At 39.1% G+C, this 18249-nt stretch overlaps 1 protein-coding gene across 2 annotated transcripts in view; it reads right to left on the reverse strand.

The window, feature by feature from the left end:
* B4GALNT4 (beta-1,4-N-acetyl-galactosaminyltransferase 4) overlaps positions 1–18249 on the reverse strand; it is a 206201-nt gene that overhangs the window by 81916 nt on the left and 106036 nt on the right. For both annotated transcript variants that reach the window (XM_034416704.3, XM_087881271.1), the window contains exon 2: positions 8923–9038. In XM_034416704.3, coding sequence (XP_034272595.2) covers positions 8923–9038 — 116 coding nt within the window. The remainder of the gene's footprint in view (positions 1–8922; positions 9039–18249) is intronic.

An 18249-nucleotide genomic window follows, 5' to 3' on the forward strand; every position in this document is an offset into this window, starting at 1 on the left:
ATACCTGCCCTTACACAGGAACAGGAAGCTCCAAGGCGGGGCCCAAGAGAGGATATAAATGTATCTCTCTCACCGATGTGCTCAATTGCCCAGGACCTCAAACCATGTGGTCCTGTCCACCATTAAACCATCTTTCCAAACAGCTTCCATGTTTTTAGTGTCTTTCTCCCCACTTGGAACTGAACCCAGATGGACATTTATTCCAGCACTTCCTTTGATAAATAATGTTAGAATGGAATATATTTTTATACCCGAGTGAAACTAATCAATTGGCATATTCTATGAGAAATATTTAAAAATAATATTTCTTGTTATAAATATAACAATAGAATGTTAATGGTAAGAAATCTGGATAAAAGGAAATAACAATGATTGCAGTCAATGACAAAAAGAGAAGATTGCCAGAAAAACCAAGCATTACTAGTATTACTACAACCTTGGGCAATCTTTTGGCACTGGCAACTTTATCTGTTTTATTTGTTTGAAAAACAACGAGACCAGCAAAGTAAAAATACTATAAGGAGAAATATGACAGTTTTTAAAGCATCACAGATGGTAGCACTTCATAACATTCCTGAACAAAGAGAGACGGAGACAAATATGCACACAAAGCTGAAAGCGTACAAAATGTTAATGAAATATGAAAACTATCCATGTTCCTTTCCACCTTTTACTACTGCTTCCAATCAGTAGGAACATAAAAGCACCGTTCATTCTAAATGGTTGTTATGAAACCTGGGGGATGGTCATTCAGCAGTAGGGGTTAGGAAAGTCAGTCTAGTTTATATTGTCTCTCTTCAGTTTGGGTTGTGGGTATATTTCCTCAAAGCAGAGCTAAAGAGCTTAGAGTGACTTTCCTTTACCATTCTACTCTGGATAATTATTTTTTTTTGAACACATTTTATTAAATTTTTTCTTTTACATACATATTTTATGAGCAGAGTATTGACCGGGTCACATCTTTTACAACTTATGGCATAGTTATATATTGATTTTTATAATCTATTCCAATCTTCTTTTTTGGTTTTTCCAAATACACTTTACATATTTCATTTTCTGCCATGATATTCTTTTTCTCTACTTTTTTATCGTATCTTAATCTCTTCTTATACATAATAAATGAACAGTACCACCATCTGCCCTTTAAATCCTGATTTCTTAACATTACTTCAATTATTTATCTTATTTCTCCATTTATAAAGTATATTTCTTATAATCCCCATCACATTTTTTGGTTATAAACAATAAACTTCATCTTATTCAATTTTTACATTGAAACCCTTTAACTTAAATGATCTTCCACATCATATCTTATCTCTTCTTAATACGTAATAAGCAATATCACTATCTGCCCTTAATTCCTGATTTCTATTATAGCATCAATTAATTATTTTGCTTCATCATTTACAACATATTATTTCAAAATCCCCATCACACTTTTTTTTTACATTTCCATTTTGTATCTTAATTTCAATTATTTTCATAATTAGATCTAATTACCACTTCATATTTCATCTGCTGTTCCATTTTACAATACATCATATTTACTTTTTGCATTCACAATTACTAATATTAATACAGTTCCCTTATATCTACTAATATATACCTTATTTCCCTTCCTCCTTTCCACTATTCTTCCCCCTTTTAACCATTTTCTCTTGGTCTCTCCAGAATTCCATTTTTTAATAAGTTTCTCCCTTCATCCCATTTTCTTATCTTCTTCTTCTTCTTTTTTATTTTTATATTTATTGTATGTTTTCTCCTGAATCTTTTCTCTAGCTTTTGAGTCCATCACTTAATTCGCCCCCCGCTGTTACCTAATCTTTTCCAATTTCCTTCTCTTCCCTTGGGTTACTTTTTTTTGGGAAAATATTCCCCCTTATCCATTCTTTTTTTGCCAGTGTAAATCATCTAACTTTTTGCCTTCATTCTTTCTTCAACATTGTTTTCTTGTTTCTCATTTATATTCTTTTTCCTGTTTTATATGCTCTAACAAAATTTCTGACTTTTTATTGCCCTTTATTGATTCACACACATTTTTAAGCATCTCAATTAATTCCTCACAAAGTCAAGACTCCATATTGTCAGTTTAAAAAATTATTGGTATTTCAATTTAAGATTTAGGTCCATAGAGTCTCTTTTTTAGTTCCAGATAATATCCAGTACAAATGTTTGTCCAATCTATCCATTTAACACTTTATTATTGTCCACCTCCTTTAGAAGTCGAGACCAAGCAGCTTAAGACAAAACAAATATCCTTAAAATTTCTCACAGCTCTTATGGTGATCAAGGTTACTGTAGTTATTTCCTTGAATTTTAAAGCCAATTGTTGTAATGCTTTCTTTCCACCAGCAGATGTCTCTCTCCAATCCACAATTCTCAAAACAACAAAGTATCCAGTTTACACAATTACTTTAAATCTACATAGAAAATACTTTCTCTCAAATTGCTTTTCCTTTTATTGTTTTTAATTTCTCCAAATTCAATTTTAAATCCAGTTGTAAAATTTCCTTTCTTTGGCTTTAATATTTTGACCTCCTCTTTGTTCTTCCTTCAAACTTCAAAACTGTCAAAATTATTTCAAACCTTCATTAAAAAATACTTTCCCTCAGGTTTCCTTTCCTTTTATTAGTTTTAATGTCTCCAAATCTAATTTTAGATTCAAACATAAAATTTTCTTTTCTGGGTTTTAGTTCTTTGACTTCCTCTTTGTTCTTCTCCCTCCACTAAAATTCCCAAGTGCCAATTAGCCGCTCGTTTTCTCACCGGGACCTTTTAGAGTTTTTTTTTTTTTAATTTCCTTTTTTTTACCTGTGAGTTGCCCAATCACTCACCCAGTATCAGTACTCCGTCCAAACACTGCTCTTGCACAAAATCATTTTTTCTAGTTGCCCCAGCTTCAAAACGGTTATTTTAAATGGCCGCTGCCCCTGCCGCTGGTTCGAAGAGCTGCCTCTGACCTTCCGAGGAACTTGCCTATTCCTCTTTGTTGTCCAAGGCACCTCTACTTCTTCACCATCCCTACAAGACGGTTCTGGCCCAAAGACACCCCACCCCCCCCGACAGCAGTTTGTCTGGCTGGATTTTCACTGGGCTCATTAGAGCCCGCTAATTTCCAGCCAGTCTCGCCACAACACTTCTGGTTTCTCCAACTCTGGATAATTTTCTACTGCACAGTCAATATCTGCTGTTTGAGCTTCCATGTTGAATAGCTGCAGTCCTACAGATGTTGTTCATTTCTAAGGTAAGACCAGACAAAACTTAAGATCTTCAATAGCAATTTTATGCCAAGGGAAAATGAATCCACGCCAAGAGATTTGGCAGATATTGGAAACCCCCAGGAGATGAAAAATTATTTTGTAATGAACAAAAGCAGGAGCCAGATAAACTAAAACAGAAGGCTGCTATAGGAAGAACCCCAGAAAGGACCAAAATAATCAGTTTTAAATTATTTCCTGGAATTTTATCCCTCATAATGGCTTTAAAATGAGCCTTAAATTATCCATTTACACTTATTTTTTAAAACAATTACTTCCCCTTGTGCAGCAATATGTAATCTAATTGGAAAATAAAAAGAAGAATGTTTTTATATACATCAAAGCAAGTTAGGAAATGTGTTCAGTAGAATCACAAAATGCAGCCTTCTTGAACATTTATCTATTCAAAATACAGGTAGGAGATTGCCTATTGGAATACTGTCCTGCACAGGAAATTATCATTTCAGAGGGGAAACAGGCTGGGTGAGACACACTTGTTTACTTCATGCAGGGAGCTTTTTTTAAAAAAAGTCAAGAATGAATAAAAATTCAACAACAATATAGCTGCAGCTTTCTTTAATAGGAGCTGATAGAACCAATGGCCTTTAGGGGCTGTTTTAAACATTTCTATAGAACAGTGGCTTTTACATACTTTCACTTGAATAAAAAGTAAAACAGAGAACTTGCTGAAGGATCACAGTGTTTCTCTACTAAAGGAGTCCAGACCTCTTCTGGGACCTCTAGGGCTGCTGCTTAGGCTACCTTCAAGCAAGAAAGGCTGCTGAGATTTAAATGTCTGTTTGTGCCTTCTTTTCATCCCTGATTTCTTCAAAGATGGTTGCTAGGGTCACCAAATAGCTTTATGCTTATGATCAGAGTGGAAGGAAGGCAAGCCTAAGAACCAACTTTTCATTGTTTTTTGTTAAGAATTTTACACACAATAAAAGTCAGATCCAAATGGGAAAAAAATAGAAAGAAAAAAAAAAGGGGGGGGGGACGAAAAAGGCGCAAGAAAAGAAAAAAAGGGAAATAAACTAAAGTTATGAATTTTACTAATGACTTCCAACCTTTCCTTCAACAGATATTAACCAACCCTTTGTCTCCCTTCCCTCTTGACTATTATTCTAGAAATACCTTCAATCCATAATTTAATTCTCATCTTTTCAATCATCAAATCCATAAATTATCATTTCACTTTTTTTTCCTTTTAGCAAAAAGCCCATAAAAGGTTTCCAACCCTTTTAAAAAACACTTGTCTTTTTTTTCTTGACAAAAAAGTTAGTTTTGTCACTTTGGCCAATTACAGCATTTTTACAATCCATTCCTCCAATTGCGGGAATTTCAATACTCTTATCATCCTGGCGCATATGATAATCTTGTGACTGATCAACTTTTTAACTCATATATTGGCTGCCATGATTCTGAATCCAGGCTGTGTCAAAGTGCAAGATAAATCTCCTACCAATGTTGCATTCCTGACTGGAATTGAAGAAGAGCCTGGTGAGGCTCTCCATTATAACACCGGCAACTTAATCTGTAAAAAGGCTTGATTCCATGAAATGCTGCTTAGAATCACTCAAGGAGAGGCCACCGCTGCTTCCAGGGGATGGTCCTTGTATTTCTTGCTTCTCCACACAATATCATCTCTCACACTAGCTTCTGTGCTGGGCTGAAGAAAAGCTGCAGTACACAGTGAAGTGTTCCCTTAATTCTAAATAGCGTTCAAAGGGGGTGCAAAGAAGATATAAAACTGCTGATTTTTTTTTAAAAAAGCAATCTCTTTGGAGATTTCACAGCAGGAAGCTCCTTCCCCAGAAAAGGTGACAGATTCTGACCTCAGATCAAGAGGATAAGCTTATGTATGATGTCTTTGGAATGCCCTTATGTGTCTGTCTTTGTGTGTGTGAATGGGGAGAAAGAGATGTGAGGGGGTGTTTCAATTTCTACCATATATATTTCCTCTTATTGATGAACTCTTATTAAGGTCTTTTCTCATTAATCTTGAGCATATATGCCTGCTATTGAAATACATATATTTAGTGAAACAAAATTCCAGGTTCTTTGAACAGCCAATGTCATATATAACTTAGCAATTTAATTCAAATATGGATAATTAATTAACAATGAAATATCTGCATACTTTAGCTATGGAATATTTGTTCCAGAAAATTTATTATTATAGATAAACTGGCTTTCAAGAGTTTTGATTTCTGTTCACAGCTCTGTGGGCAGTCTAGCCAAATATTGTTTCCAAATAAACAACTCACAATGCTATCAATCAAAAGATTATGAAGCTAGTCATATGCAGCAGAAAAATGATTGAAAAAGCACTGGGAAAATGCAGCATTGGGAGACATGATCTGAACTGGAAACTCCTGCAGGCACTGTTCATATGTCTTTCTCCCATCTGATCAGATGAACCCACGATACCAGATGTAGTACTAGAAAGTCAGAATGCTTAGGAGTACTACGTTTTAAGGCCATATGCTTCCAGATTCCCATCCAAATTAGGGCAGCCAAAATTAAAAATTAAATCGGTAGTAAAATGATAGCAACTATGCTTTTGGTTTTATTTTTTTTCATGCCAACTGCTATGAGAGACACGCTTCTGCATAGATTTGTTTAAATTATATTCTGCCCTTATCTCCAAAGACACATAATCAACATACTATGGGGACTTAATGTAACATGGCCAAGTAACATACAACACTCTTCTTCGGCTTATGTTAACTGTTCTGCATTAATTTATCCAACTTGGTCAATATTTTCTCTTCTACAGGTAGTCCTCAACTTATGACCATAATAAAGCCCAAAATTTATGTTGCTAAGTGAGACATTTGTTAAGTGAGTTTTGCCTCATTTTATGACCTTTCTTGGCACGATTGTTAAGTGAATAACTGTAGTTGATAAGTTAGTAACCCGATTGTTAAGAAAATCTGGCTTCCCCATTGACTTTGCTTGTCAGAAAGTTGCAAAAAGCGATCACACAACCTTGGGACACAGCAATGATCATAAATATGAACCAGTTTCCAAGCATCTGAATCTTGACCATATGACCATGGGGATGCTGCAAAGGTCATAACTGTGAAAGACAGTCCTAAGTCACTTTTTTCAGTGCCGTTGTAAGGTTGAACCGTCACTAAATGAGCTGTTGAAACTCGAGGACTACGTATATTCTGAGGTACTGATGCCTTTCAGATAATCATCACCATCACAAGGGAAGTATCACTGGCAGGTACAGAATCATTCCCCTCCCTTTCAGATTGAGTTCTTTAAGTGTCAATTTGCTTACTATTTCCAGCCAGGGTAAAGAACAGTTCTGGTAGAGCCAAAGCTTTATCATAAAGTAACATGCTAACAGGAGCTTTAATGGAGTCCTTGGTGCTCATAAGCTATTTGCCTGCAGACATTCCATTAGGTAATGAATGAAACGTCTGCATAAAAACAACCAAGATCGGAGAGGACCAGGGACTCCACCGTTCAACTCTGAACTATAGATACTCTCTTCTACAGGAGTGTTAATGTCTTCTCTTAACCAGCCTTATGAGGCAATTTAACAAGGTAGCTCTGCAACTTCAGCTGACAAAAGCCCTGCTAATTTTAACTTCAGCTCCCAAGTGCCAGCTGCCAAGTCCAGTAAATTGCTGCTTAAAGAACAATCCCTCCCAGCCAACCCCCCCCCAAAGAAAATGTCCAATGTGTTATAGTTTGGGTCTCTTTAATTCAGGGGTCTCCAACCATGGCAACTTTAAGACTTGTGGACTTCAACTCCCAGAATTCCTCAGCCAGCAAAGCTCTGGAAGTTGAAGTCCACAAGTTTTAATGTTGCCAAGGTCGGAGGCCCCTGCTTTAATTCACAAAGGTATTTCTTTAGGGATGTTGATGTCACAATTACTTTAATTCCAATTTTAAATTGTCATGGAACTTGACCTCAGCAACCAACTCTCTTCCTCCCACTCTTTGCAAGAACTACAAATCATTATTAGAGAAAATTTCCCAGGGGAAAGAAGAAAAAAATAAAATAAAATGGAAAATGTTAATACAGGAGGTCAGGAACAAATCTGTACAGATTATTAATCATGCTGGACTACATTATGTTAAATGCAACAGGCTGAAATATCCTTCTAAACCACCCTTTACTAATAACCAGGGCAAAAATCTAGCCAACTGTCTAAGCCAGTTATCACTGATTTTCAGACAATATATCAATACCTCAATAAAACCAAGGCATGCTTGTATTTTAGTCTTTACTGTCTGTGTAATATTGCAGGGGTCTCTAATTGCATCTGACAGCTTGACAGTAGTGCTAATAACCCCTGCCCTTCTTAATATCCTGGAAAAGAGAGTCTTCCTTCAACCATACTGACTTCACAGAGTACAGTAATACAATTTCTCACTGTTTTCTCGTTATTTTTAAAGACATGGCTAGGGCTTTGTGTGTGTGTGTGTGTGTGTGTGTGTGTGTGTGTGCCTTTAAGTCAGTCTTTCCTCCTGACAACTGCCTGGGCAAGTCCCCATGTTTTTCTTGGCAAGATTTTTGGAAATGCTATGCCACTGCCTCCTTCCTAGAACTGAGACAGAATGACTGGTCCAAAGTCACCACCAGCTGGCTTTGCAGGACTAGGATCCCTGTCTCCCAATTTCTTGCCTGGTGCCTTTAGCCACTTCACCAAATTGGCTTTCTTATCCGCTGTACTAAGCCATGATGTGTGAACTGTGGCTTTTAAAAAACAGTTAATTGCTTAGCATGGCAAGTGATTTCGGCCACTGTATCTTGTTCAACAAGTTGTTACCAAAGCAAATAATAGTTTACAATGGTATATAAACCTAGTCAGTCGGAGGTGAGAAAGTGTCTTTGATTTTCTTTATTTCTACACAAAAATCAGAGTCCAAAGCACTGCACCTTCAGAAGGTGAGGAAGAGTTCTGGTTTCCAAGCTTGAGGGATACATTCTTCTATCTATAGAGATTCTCAGTCACCCAGGTCATGGTTGTCCCAAAGGTGCTTTTTCAAGAGGCAACTTGTTTTTGCCACAGAAAGTCCAGTTGCCTCTTGAAAAAGCACCTTTGGGATGTGCAGATTCTTCTTTGCACCAAGGACTTTTGAAGCAGGTTAATCTTCAGAGGCTGTTCCTAACCTCAGAAATGGAGGAGAAATGGAGCACCATCCATCTCCTTCAGAGAAACTCTAGAGATAAGAGAAATGGTGGACCCATGACCCATCCAGAATGAACTCAAATTCATGTTAGCAACAATCCATCATGTTTGGGGGTGGTGGGAGTTGGAATATACTACCCCTCTCTTTTGGGGATATTCTGCAATCACATTTCTTTTCCAGACAAATTTTCATCAACCCAAAGTAATCCCCTGTGGATCCCAAGTAGTTAATCTAGACACCATTAACTGTTGCTGCTTAATATTGATAAAATCTTCCTAGTTGTGGCACTTCTGGCTTTCTGACTGATGCCTACATCATGCTCAGACTTCAAAGCACTTCCTTATAGGCATCCCTCCCCATCCCCAAACATACTGGAATCAGGAAGAATCACTTCCTTATTTTCCTACTATTCTAGCAATCTACTCCCCAAACAAATATTATTAGAGATCTTTATTTTTCAATCAGTAACAAGGAGAAAAAGCACAAAGCCAGGCACAAATGAAGTTACCATCTGCTCATCTTCCCGGCTCTCACTGGAGTCCTCAGCCTTCCTATGAGGAGAGGGCACATGGGCCCCAGCTGCTCGCTTGCCAGGGTCTGCCTCTTCTCCCAGTCGCTCACCATCTGCAAAAGAAAAAGCAGATGCATTGCAAGCCATGAGAAGACAGCGCACAGAGACAAGGCCTGCACCAACCCTCGCCCTGTCTGGTGCCAGTCTTCCACCTCCAGTGAGAGTGAATACAGGAATTAATCCATTATTGAGCAAGCCGCCCATATGATTATTGTCATTTTTATGTATCGTTGTATGTTTTATGTTTTTAATATCGGAATGCTTAGCCACTTGAAGTCTTTGGAATAGCACAGAATACAAATGCCTGCAAATAAATAAATACATACGTTATCCTTTCTGAAATTAATCCACAAAAACAATAAACTCTGCAAGGGTTACAGTGACAACAATCACAACCTAATAGTTCTTCAAAAAGCCCCTGGGTGCTTGGGTCACTAACTCACTCAGGCTACTCTGGACCCCTTCCAGATGGTGAGTTTATAATGCAATAAATATGCTACTATTCCAGTGGTGGGTTGTCCCCTGTCGCGCCGATTCTATAGAACCGGTAGTAAAACCGGCGGGAGGCCCCGCCCACTGACCCTGACATCACCAAAACGCTTCTGCGCATGTGCAGAAGAGCACGAGAGAGAGCGCAGCCCCACTGCGAACTGGTAGTAAAGGTAAGCAGAACCCACCCCTGTACTTTTCATATTGTATTTGAAATCTGAATGCATTGTCCCTCAAAGTAATGCCTTTGTAGTGTTGTTCGATATTCCAGCTAGATATCTTGTTACTGTGAAATTGTTTTTCCTCACTGCATTTTGGCTTTTTTTTTTCTGTTACATTTATTTTCTTTTTTTCCTCCTCTGTTCAGGAACTTAAAGCAGCATATGTCACTTCATTTTATCCCCACAATAAATAATCCTGTGAAATAGGTTTGGATTCAGACAGAATCACTCACCCAAAAATCACCTGGTGAGTTTTCGTGGTAGGCATGGTTGGTAAACACTATGTCAACTATCTCCCCAGTTTCTTCCAGATTGCTTTCTGGTATTTAGTATTGTAACTTAAAAGGAAACAGAAAATAAGGCTATACATTTCCTCCCAGTAATGCACCATGTTTCTATAAAGTTGCTTTTTTCCCCCAAGAGTTTTAAAAATTCTTTGAAGAAAATTTACTTTCTCTCACCCAACCACAGAATTTTGTCTCTTCCAGCTTATAAAAAGAAAAGCAGGACACAATCTCCTGCAACAAAGCTGAAGATTTATAAAGGTATTGTGTGTGGGGGGGGGGGGAAATATTGGGTGATCAGTACTTGAAATAGGCTAGTGTTTGTGCAGCATTAACAGGAGAAATTTCCTGAAAAGGGATAACCTTATGACGTAGAGACAACAGGTAGAGAAAAACCTACAGTAATAAAATGTTCTTGTCCAAACAAACAAAAATTCACTTGAGCTAATTAAGAGTAATATAGATATTTCTTTGCAGTCAAAATGGCTTGAACTCCAAAAATCCACTGAATCTACTGAAGTACCATTGGACATTTATGGAATTTGCTAATATCCATCTTCCCTGTATTAGGGAAGAGTTTACAAAAAAATGTTACAGCAACAGCAACTTATTTATTGTTACTTTAAATCATTCATGAACAATAATAACATAAAGTAATGCTTGAATTTGTGCTCTGCAAATATAGATAGATTTAAATAGCTTCTTGGACTTCTGGCTAAGATTAAGAGAGCAGACAAATTTAGAATGAGCCACACAACCCTTCTCTGAGGACATTGTTTCATCTTGAATTAGGCCAATTAACATTAATATTCCCAACTTCATTCTCTCATACATTTTCATGAACCCTTTAATACAGGATATGAAACCCTGAAACTAGCACAGCTGGTGAGATTACAGACACTGCAATTATCAATGAGAAATCACAATACCATCATCTGTTTCATGTAAACATCTGCTACTTATTGTTCTAAATAGAGGTAGCTCAATCTTTGGGACCAGATTTTGCCAGTGCAATAACATCTGTACATGGCAGCATAAGTACTAAACAAACACCCTTTCCTTGATAAACTAGTTTTACTGATTTATTTTGGCATGTAATGAAGATACCTGTAAAATCTGATGAGTATTTCCCTTCTGCGAAGACTTATTAAAGAGGTAAGGAACTAGCGGTCCTTGAAATGCTACTGAATCACAATTCCCAAAAATCTCATTGTCACAATCACAATTCCCAACAACCTTCCCCACTGTCAGTGGGGAAGAATGTTGAGAATTGAGAAACAGGAACATCTGGAATATTCTAGATTATCTGGTTTATTGAAATGTAAGTAAAAAAAAGGAAATAGGGCTTATCATTTATTGATTTTATTTATTTGATGTGCCACTTTTCTGTGGAAAATGAATGTTCAAATAAACTTAAAGGTCAAACAAAACACTCAGAGTACAAAAAAAAAAAAGCCAAGTAAATTAAAACATAAATAATAAAATAATTGGCCATCAAATAGTCACGGGAAATAAGAGCTCCATTATAATCTGCCTTGGCTCTTCTGCATTTGGAACACTATTCAGTTCTGAGCAGCAGTCTTGAAAATTACAATGCAGAAGCTGGAATCATTTCAGAGAAGTATCAAGATGATAAGGGGTTTGGAATCCAACCTTTGGGAAGGGATAAAGGTGTTGAACATATAGTTTGCAAAAGAAAAGGTGAAGGGGAGTTATGATAACAGTGTCCCAACATCTAAAAGCTTGTCAGCTGCAAATCTTGTTTTCTGTTCAAGCCAAGGCAGAACAAGCAGCAACAAGTTGAATTAATTAAAAAAAGGCTGGGTATTGGGAGGACTTTCCTGGTGAAAGAATTATTAAGTGGTGGAAGAAGCTGCCTAGAACAGGGGTAAACAATTCTGCTTGGAAGATATCTAAATAGGGGTGGGATGACCATCTGGAGAGTTCTGGTCCACTGGGCAATGGGTTGGATAAGAGTACATCTCCACCCCGGACCCCCCCAATGATGCCCTTGAAGTGATGTCCCGGTGTCTGGAGGCCGTGCGGATCTGGATGGGGAGAAACAGGCTCAGGCTCAACCCATCCAAGACCGAGTGGCTATGGTTTCCGACGTCCCGATATAGTCAGTTGACACCATCGCTGACTATTGGGGGCGAATCAGTGGCCCCCACGGAGAGGGCTCACAACTTGGGCGTCCTCCTGGATTCACGGCTGTCTTTAAAAGAGCATTTGACAGCCATGACCGGGAGAGTTTTTCATCAGGTTCGCCTGATTCGCCAATTGTGTCCCTTTCTGGATCGGGACTCCTTACACACAGTCACTCATGCCCTCGTCACTTTCCGCCTGGACTATTGCAATGCTCTCTACATGGGGCTCCCCTTGAGGAGCACTCGGAGGCTCCAACTGGCGCAGAGTGCGGCCGCACGGGTGGTTATGGAAGCAACATGGCGCTCCCATGTAACACCTCTCCTGCGCGAGCTGCACTGGCTCCCGGTGGTCTTCCGGGTGCGCTTCAAGGTTTTGGTTACCACCTTTAGAGCGCTCCATGGCTTGGGACCTGGCTACTTACGGGACCGCCTATTACCACAAATAGCCTCCCATCGCCTGGTATGCTGTCATAGAGAGGGGATCCTCCGGGTGCCATCGGCCAAACAGGGTTGACTGGGGCCACCGGGGGGAGGGCCTTCTCTGTGGGGGCACCCACTATCTGGAACGAGTTCCCCCCGGAGATACGGAGGATCCCGGATCTGCACGCTCCGGGACCTTCCTATTCCAACAAGCTGGCCTTGCCTAACCTTTTCCCCCCTTTTCTTTTAAATTGAAAATTTTAAATCTGTTTTTAAATTATTGGGATGTTTTAAATTTGTCTCGGGCTAAATTGTTTAATCTGGTTTTATTTTTGCTTTTAAATTTTTGTATTTATGTATTTTATTTTTGTGCCTGTTCACCGCCCTGAGTCCTTCGGGAATAGGGCGGTATATAAATGTAATAAAAGAAAAAGAAAGAAAGAAAGAAAAAAGAAAGAAAGCTTCCTTCCAACTCCAACATTCTGTGATTAAAGGCCTGGTTAAATAGATGTCTTTAATTTTTTTTTTTTAATGCAAGGGGCCAATCCAGCTCCAGAAAGAAGGCATTTCATAGCCCAGAAAGGATTCAGTAGAAGAACCTTACCACCGGATAAGCAAAGTTTCTGAAAGGAGGGACATCTTCAAAAGAGCCTGTTCAAGCAAGTTCTTCACAGAAGAAACAGTGTCTCAGAGAGACCTTAAATGATTTTGACCTTAAAACGTTGGCATCCATATCCAGGACAGACTTAATCTTTGAATCCAGTTTCTTATTAATTGGGTGTAATGATATATAGGAATGATTTTGGTAGGCAGGAGGAAGACCTGCAGCCCAGACAATATTCTAATAAGAGGTAGTTCAGTCTGCAGGTAGGGGAAAACCATGGGAAGCATTTCAGAAGGGACCCTCCCTAGTTTTTGGAATCTCAAGGTGGAGGAGAGAAATACTTTGAGTCTTGCAACATTTTAATGTAACCTTACAACAAAGAAATGTCAGTCTCAAAAATCACATGAGGCCAATTAAACATAAGCAACATCTGAGCAGCTCAAAGAGTCAGAGGAGGAGGCCCACACATGCAGTGAGTAGAGGGGAGAGCAGAATAGGTCTATTAGGCTTCTCACCAAGAAGTAAATCTGTTTTTGACTGTTGGCTGCAGTCTATAAAAGAATCTACTCTGCCTCTGTTCTCTTTGCTGGAGACAACATCTGACATCCAGCTTGTACATGATATTCGTGTGTGGATTTCTGCTTCTTGGATCTCTAATCTTTGGATTGGCTGACAATTTGACCTGGCTCTAAACTGACCTTTGCCTTCATTTGTGACCTGGATAATTCTTCACACGTTCCCATTCTCAGAGCAAACCATGCAGGCAAGCCTCAGCTTTGTTTCACTGAAACATCTTCAGCTGATAATCACCCAAGATTCTGTGTTTGTATGTGGCTGAAGCCTGCAGCAGAATAGGTTTGGTCTTCCAGATGTTCAAGAACAATATGATTCATGATATTGAAAATTGTTCAGCAGCCCAGAAGAACTACGGTAGTAGGGCTACGTTCCGTTCAGTCCCCAACATAGATGATCCTATAGTACTGTTTTGTTTTCTTTGGATGTGATGGAGGCAACGAAAGAAGGATTCATTTCTGTAAACATTGTGCATTTATTTATTAAATTTGTATGTCATCCATCTCACCATCAAACAACTCTGGGTGGCTTATTTGTATTATTCTTGATTCATCCTACAATTTCTTCTGTTCTGTTGTCATATCTGTGTCATGCCTCCCAGCGTCTTGATAAATCAAGGCATTAATTTGATAAAAGTCTTAGGAATACCAGTCAACCCCTAAATTGTCTATATAGCCTTTTCAAGCAAACTTAGGAAACCACTTGGATCCAGATCTAAATTTTAAGTCACTCATCAATCTTGCAAAAGTCTGTGTCAGCCTCTGAGTCATCTGTCCATAAACATACAGGACTTACTGACTTGGGAAGTAGAAACTATTAATGACAGTGCCTAACCCTGTCCTGGCTAACCAAATGCACAACAAATACTCAAAATTTGCAGTTTATTTGATGGAGCATTTCATCACTCAGAAGGAATCCTCCAACTTTAGCCTAAGAATAAGCTGGCCAACAGAGTTAGGGAAATATCATATGCTTTTACTATCCTAGTATATGAGGCATTTCCTGGCTGATTGATTACTTAACACTTTGTTTAGTTGTAAGGATTCCTGTCATATTGTAAAATGGTTGTTAACTACCCAGAGCAGGGGTGAAATCCAGCAGGTTCTGTCAGGTTCTGGAGAACTGGTAGCGGAAATTTTGAGTAGTTCGGAGAACTGGCAAATGCCACCTCTGGCTGGTCCCAGAATGGTGTGGGAATGGGCATTTTGCAGTATTTTTCCTCTGGAGTGGAGTGGGAATGGAGATTTTGCAGTATGCTTCCCCTGCCACACCCACCAACCATATCATGCCCACCAAGCCATGCCCACAGAACCGGTAGTAAAAAAAAAAAATGGATCTCACCACTGATCCAGAGATATTTAAAATAGGTGGCCATATAAAATTTCTAATTATTTTTTTTTAAAAAAAGAGGGCAATAATCATGCAGACAATGATGAGTCATTTCTGTCCCTCATCTTCCCAATTAGCTTTTTCTGGCTCCTCCCAAGCCTATTTGAATGAGAGCTTGTGCTGCCATTCTTTGAGGCTCTTTTGTTAGAAGACTTTCTGAATCAACTGCATAATCTCAGTTCCTGAAACTGGGGCTAAATCCCATAGAATGAGATCTGGCTGGGTACGTCTAGATTTCTAATAAGAGTGAAAACAATAATGTGCCGCCTGCTGGTGGTGAATGTAACATCATACAGGATGTTTAAAACAGAGTAAATATTCAAAGCAGTAAAAGAGAAATCCCTCTGTTCCTCAAGAAGGGGTCTTGTAAAGGATTTACAAGAAATCTTGTAAAACCTCATACAGAGACAGGACATACCGTAACATCTGCACACCTCTGTCCATGAGAGTTTAAGGAAATGTGGACAGTATATATCTTTCCAATAGAATCAGCACAATACTAGATTCAAGGGAGGGGGGAGGGGGAGAGGGGGAGGGAGAGAGTTAGGGGGGGGAAAGAGGGAGGGAGGGAGAGAGGGAGAGGGAGAGAGAGAGAGAGAGAGAGAGAGAGAATACATTCTTCACAGGCTTGCTGAGAGCCAACCCCAAAGGGCTGCCCTTGCACTGGTCTCAGTAATCCTCATCTCACAGACAGTTGGGCTTACCCCAACTTTAAGGAAATGGCAGTGGTTCTGTCAACATCTCCTTTCTTACAGTGATGTTGAGCTGTGTGCCTTGTCTCATCCATCCATTGTTTAATTACACATAACACAGAGTAAGAATTAGGATAGGTTCCAGCCAGTGCATTAATAAGTACTCTCTCAAGTACAGGGGCAAGTGCTCAGCGACACCATTCAGCTGGTAACACCAAGGAGCTTGGCATCCTTGGGCCACCCTGCCTTCCTAACTGCTGCCAGCCAAGGCTGCTGCTTTCTGAAATTGGCCATGCTCTGAATGACTCTTCTTTATGATTAGGCGTTTCTTTATTCTCCAGAGAACTCAATTCCGGAATGGGCAAGAAGTACAAATGATTGCAAAACATACCATGGAGGATTAGCTCTTGCTTGGGAAGAAGCCATTTGCCTGCCAAAATCAAATCATTTTTGTAACATCTAAACAAGATGCCTCTTTCTTTCCTTCCCTGTCCAGTTACTTTCTCTCTGCAGTGCCACCTCCATCAATTTTGTTTCACCCTATTTTCCCCCCAGTTTGCAACTGTTCTTTCCTCCATTCTCTTTTTAGCCTTCATTTGGGTGGTTTCTGCTAGAAGGATGGAGAGTAAAATGGGTCTGTACCTTTTTCAGTGGAACACATTTTTTTAAAAAAGGCAATTTGTTTTAATAAATACTAACATATATTTTAAATCTGCCCTTGCTCTTTTTTTCACAGAATGACTTCTGGTAGGGGTGTGTGTGTGTGTGTGTGTGTGTGTGTGTGTGTGTGTGTGTGTGTGTGTAAATACAGTACAGATAATCCTTGATTTACGACCACAATTGAGCCCAGAATTTACGTTGCTAAGTGAGAAATTTGTTAAGTGGTTTTAAAAATGCAACTTTTCTTGCCACATTTGTTAAGTGAATCACTGCAGTTGTTAAATTAGTAACATGGTTGTTAAGTGAATCTGGCTTCCCCATTGATTTTGCTTGTCAGAAGATTGCAAAAGGGAATCACATGACCCCGGGACACTGCAACGGTCATAAATATGAACCAGTTGTCAAACATCCGAATGTAAATCACGTGACCATGGGGATGCTACAATGGTCATAAGTGTGAAAAATGGTCATAAGTCACTTTTTTCAGTGCCACTGTAACTTCAAATGGTCACTAAGCGAACAGTTGTAAGCAGTGGTGGGTTTCAAAAATTTTTACTACTGGTTCTGTGGGCGTGGCTTGGTGGGCATGGCAGGGGAAGGGTACTGTAAAATCTCCATTCCCACCCCACTCCAGGGAAAGGCTACTGAAAAATCCCCATTTCCTCCCGATCAGCTGGGACTTCGGAGGCAGAGAATAGATGGGGGTGGGGCCAGTCAAGATTTTTACTACCGGTTCTCCGAACTACTCAAAATTTCCACTACCAGTTCTCCAGAACTGGTCAGAACCTGCTGAAACCCACCTCTGGTTGTAAGTCAAGAACTATCTGTATGTGCAGATACAGGGAGAGAGAAAAGGCCAAGATTGGTTTCAGTTAATTCCGACAATCTTAAGTTGACAAGGTAAGCAAACTGGGCACACAATTTATGTTCATGCTTATCTTTTCCTTTCCTGTTTATGCTTCCACTTTTGGAAGGTCATCCTAGATTCATGCTTTTCCTTTTGCATAACTATAGCCTCTTCTTTGCCTTGCATAGAACTGAAGGATGTGATATCAATTATGTTCTATATAAGTCCTGTGTTTGAAGCAAAAGAAATTCTGCTCAAAGGATTGGGATATATAGGCAATTATCATATGCTACTGGGAAGGCCAGAATAACTTTAAAAAAAAAAAAGAATTTCCCCCCCAAAGACAGGAAATATCTTTTTAAAACCCAAAGTACTGTATAAAATGATAGCTAAGATTAGTATATATATATTCCATCCCCCCTTGTTTTTATTTAGTCTTTCCAGCCTACTCAATAGCCACTCTTCTTCAGTTGCCCAAATACTGAGGCAAATTTGAAAAATTGTACCAAACAGCTTAAAGTATTTTACAGATGAGAGAGAGAAAATAACAGCAAACAGGCAATTTGTAGATGAATTCAAAGATGTGTGACTCAGCACTGATAGTAATTCTTCCATCTGTCCCTAAATTGTAGTATAAGACGGCGTAAGTTTGATTTGCTACTGAACAGATTGGCAAACTTTTCTCTGTATATGTGATCTAAGATGTGCACAGCAAGTGTGTGTATGGGGGGGGGAATCCTTAATTTCCCACAACAAAAGGTCAGTTCTATCAATGAAAAGCCAACTGAGTGCAGGGTTTGAAGCTTAGTAACATTTGTGATGATGGGTCCAACCAAATGACAAGAACTTCAAGACTGGCTGTTCCAAATCTCAACAATAAAGTCAGCTGGAGTATCTACCAGATGTTTCTTAATTGTTTACATATAAATAGCATGTTA

Source organism: Pantherophis guttatus, chromosome 1 (assembly GCF_059756535.1).
Source record: "Pantherophis guttatus breed Tessera chromosome 1, ASM5975653v1, whole genome shotgun sequence".
NCBI classification, from domain to species: Eukaryota; Metazoa; Chordata; class Lepidosauria; order Squamata; family Colubridae; genus Pantherophis; species Pantherophis guttatus.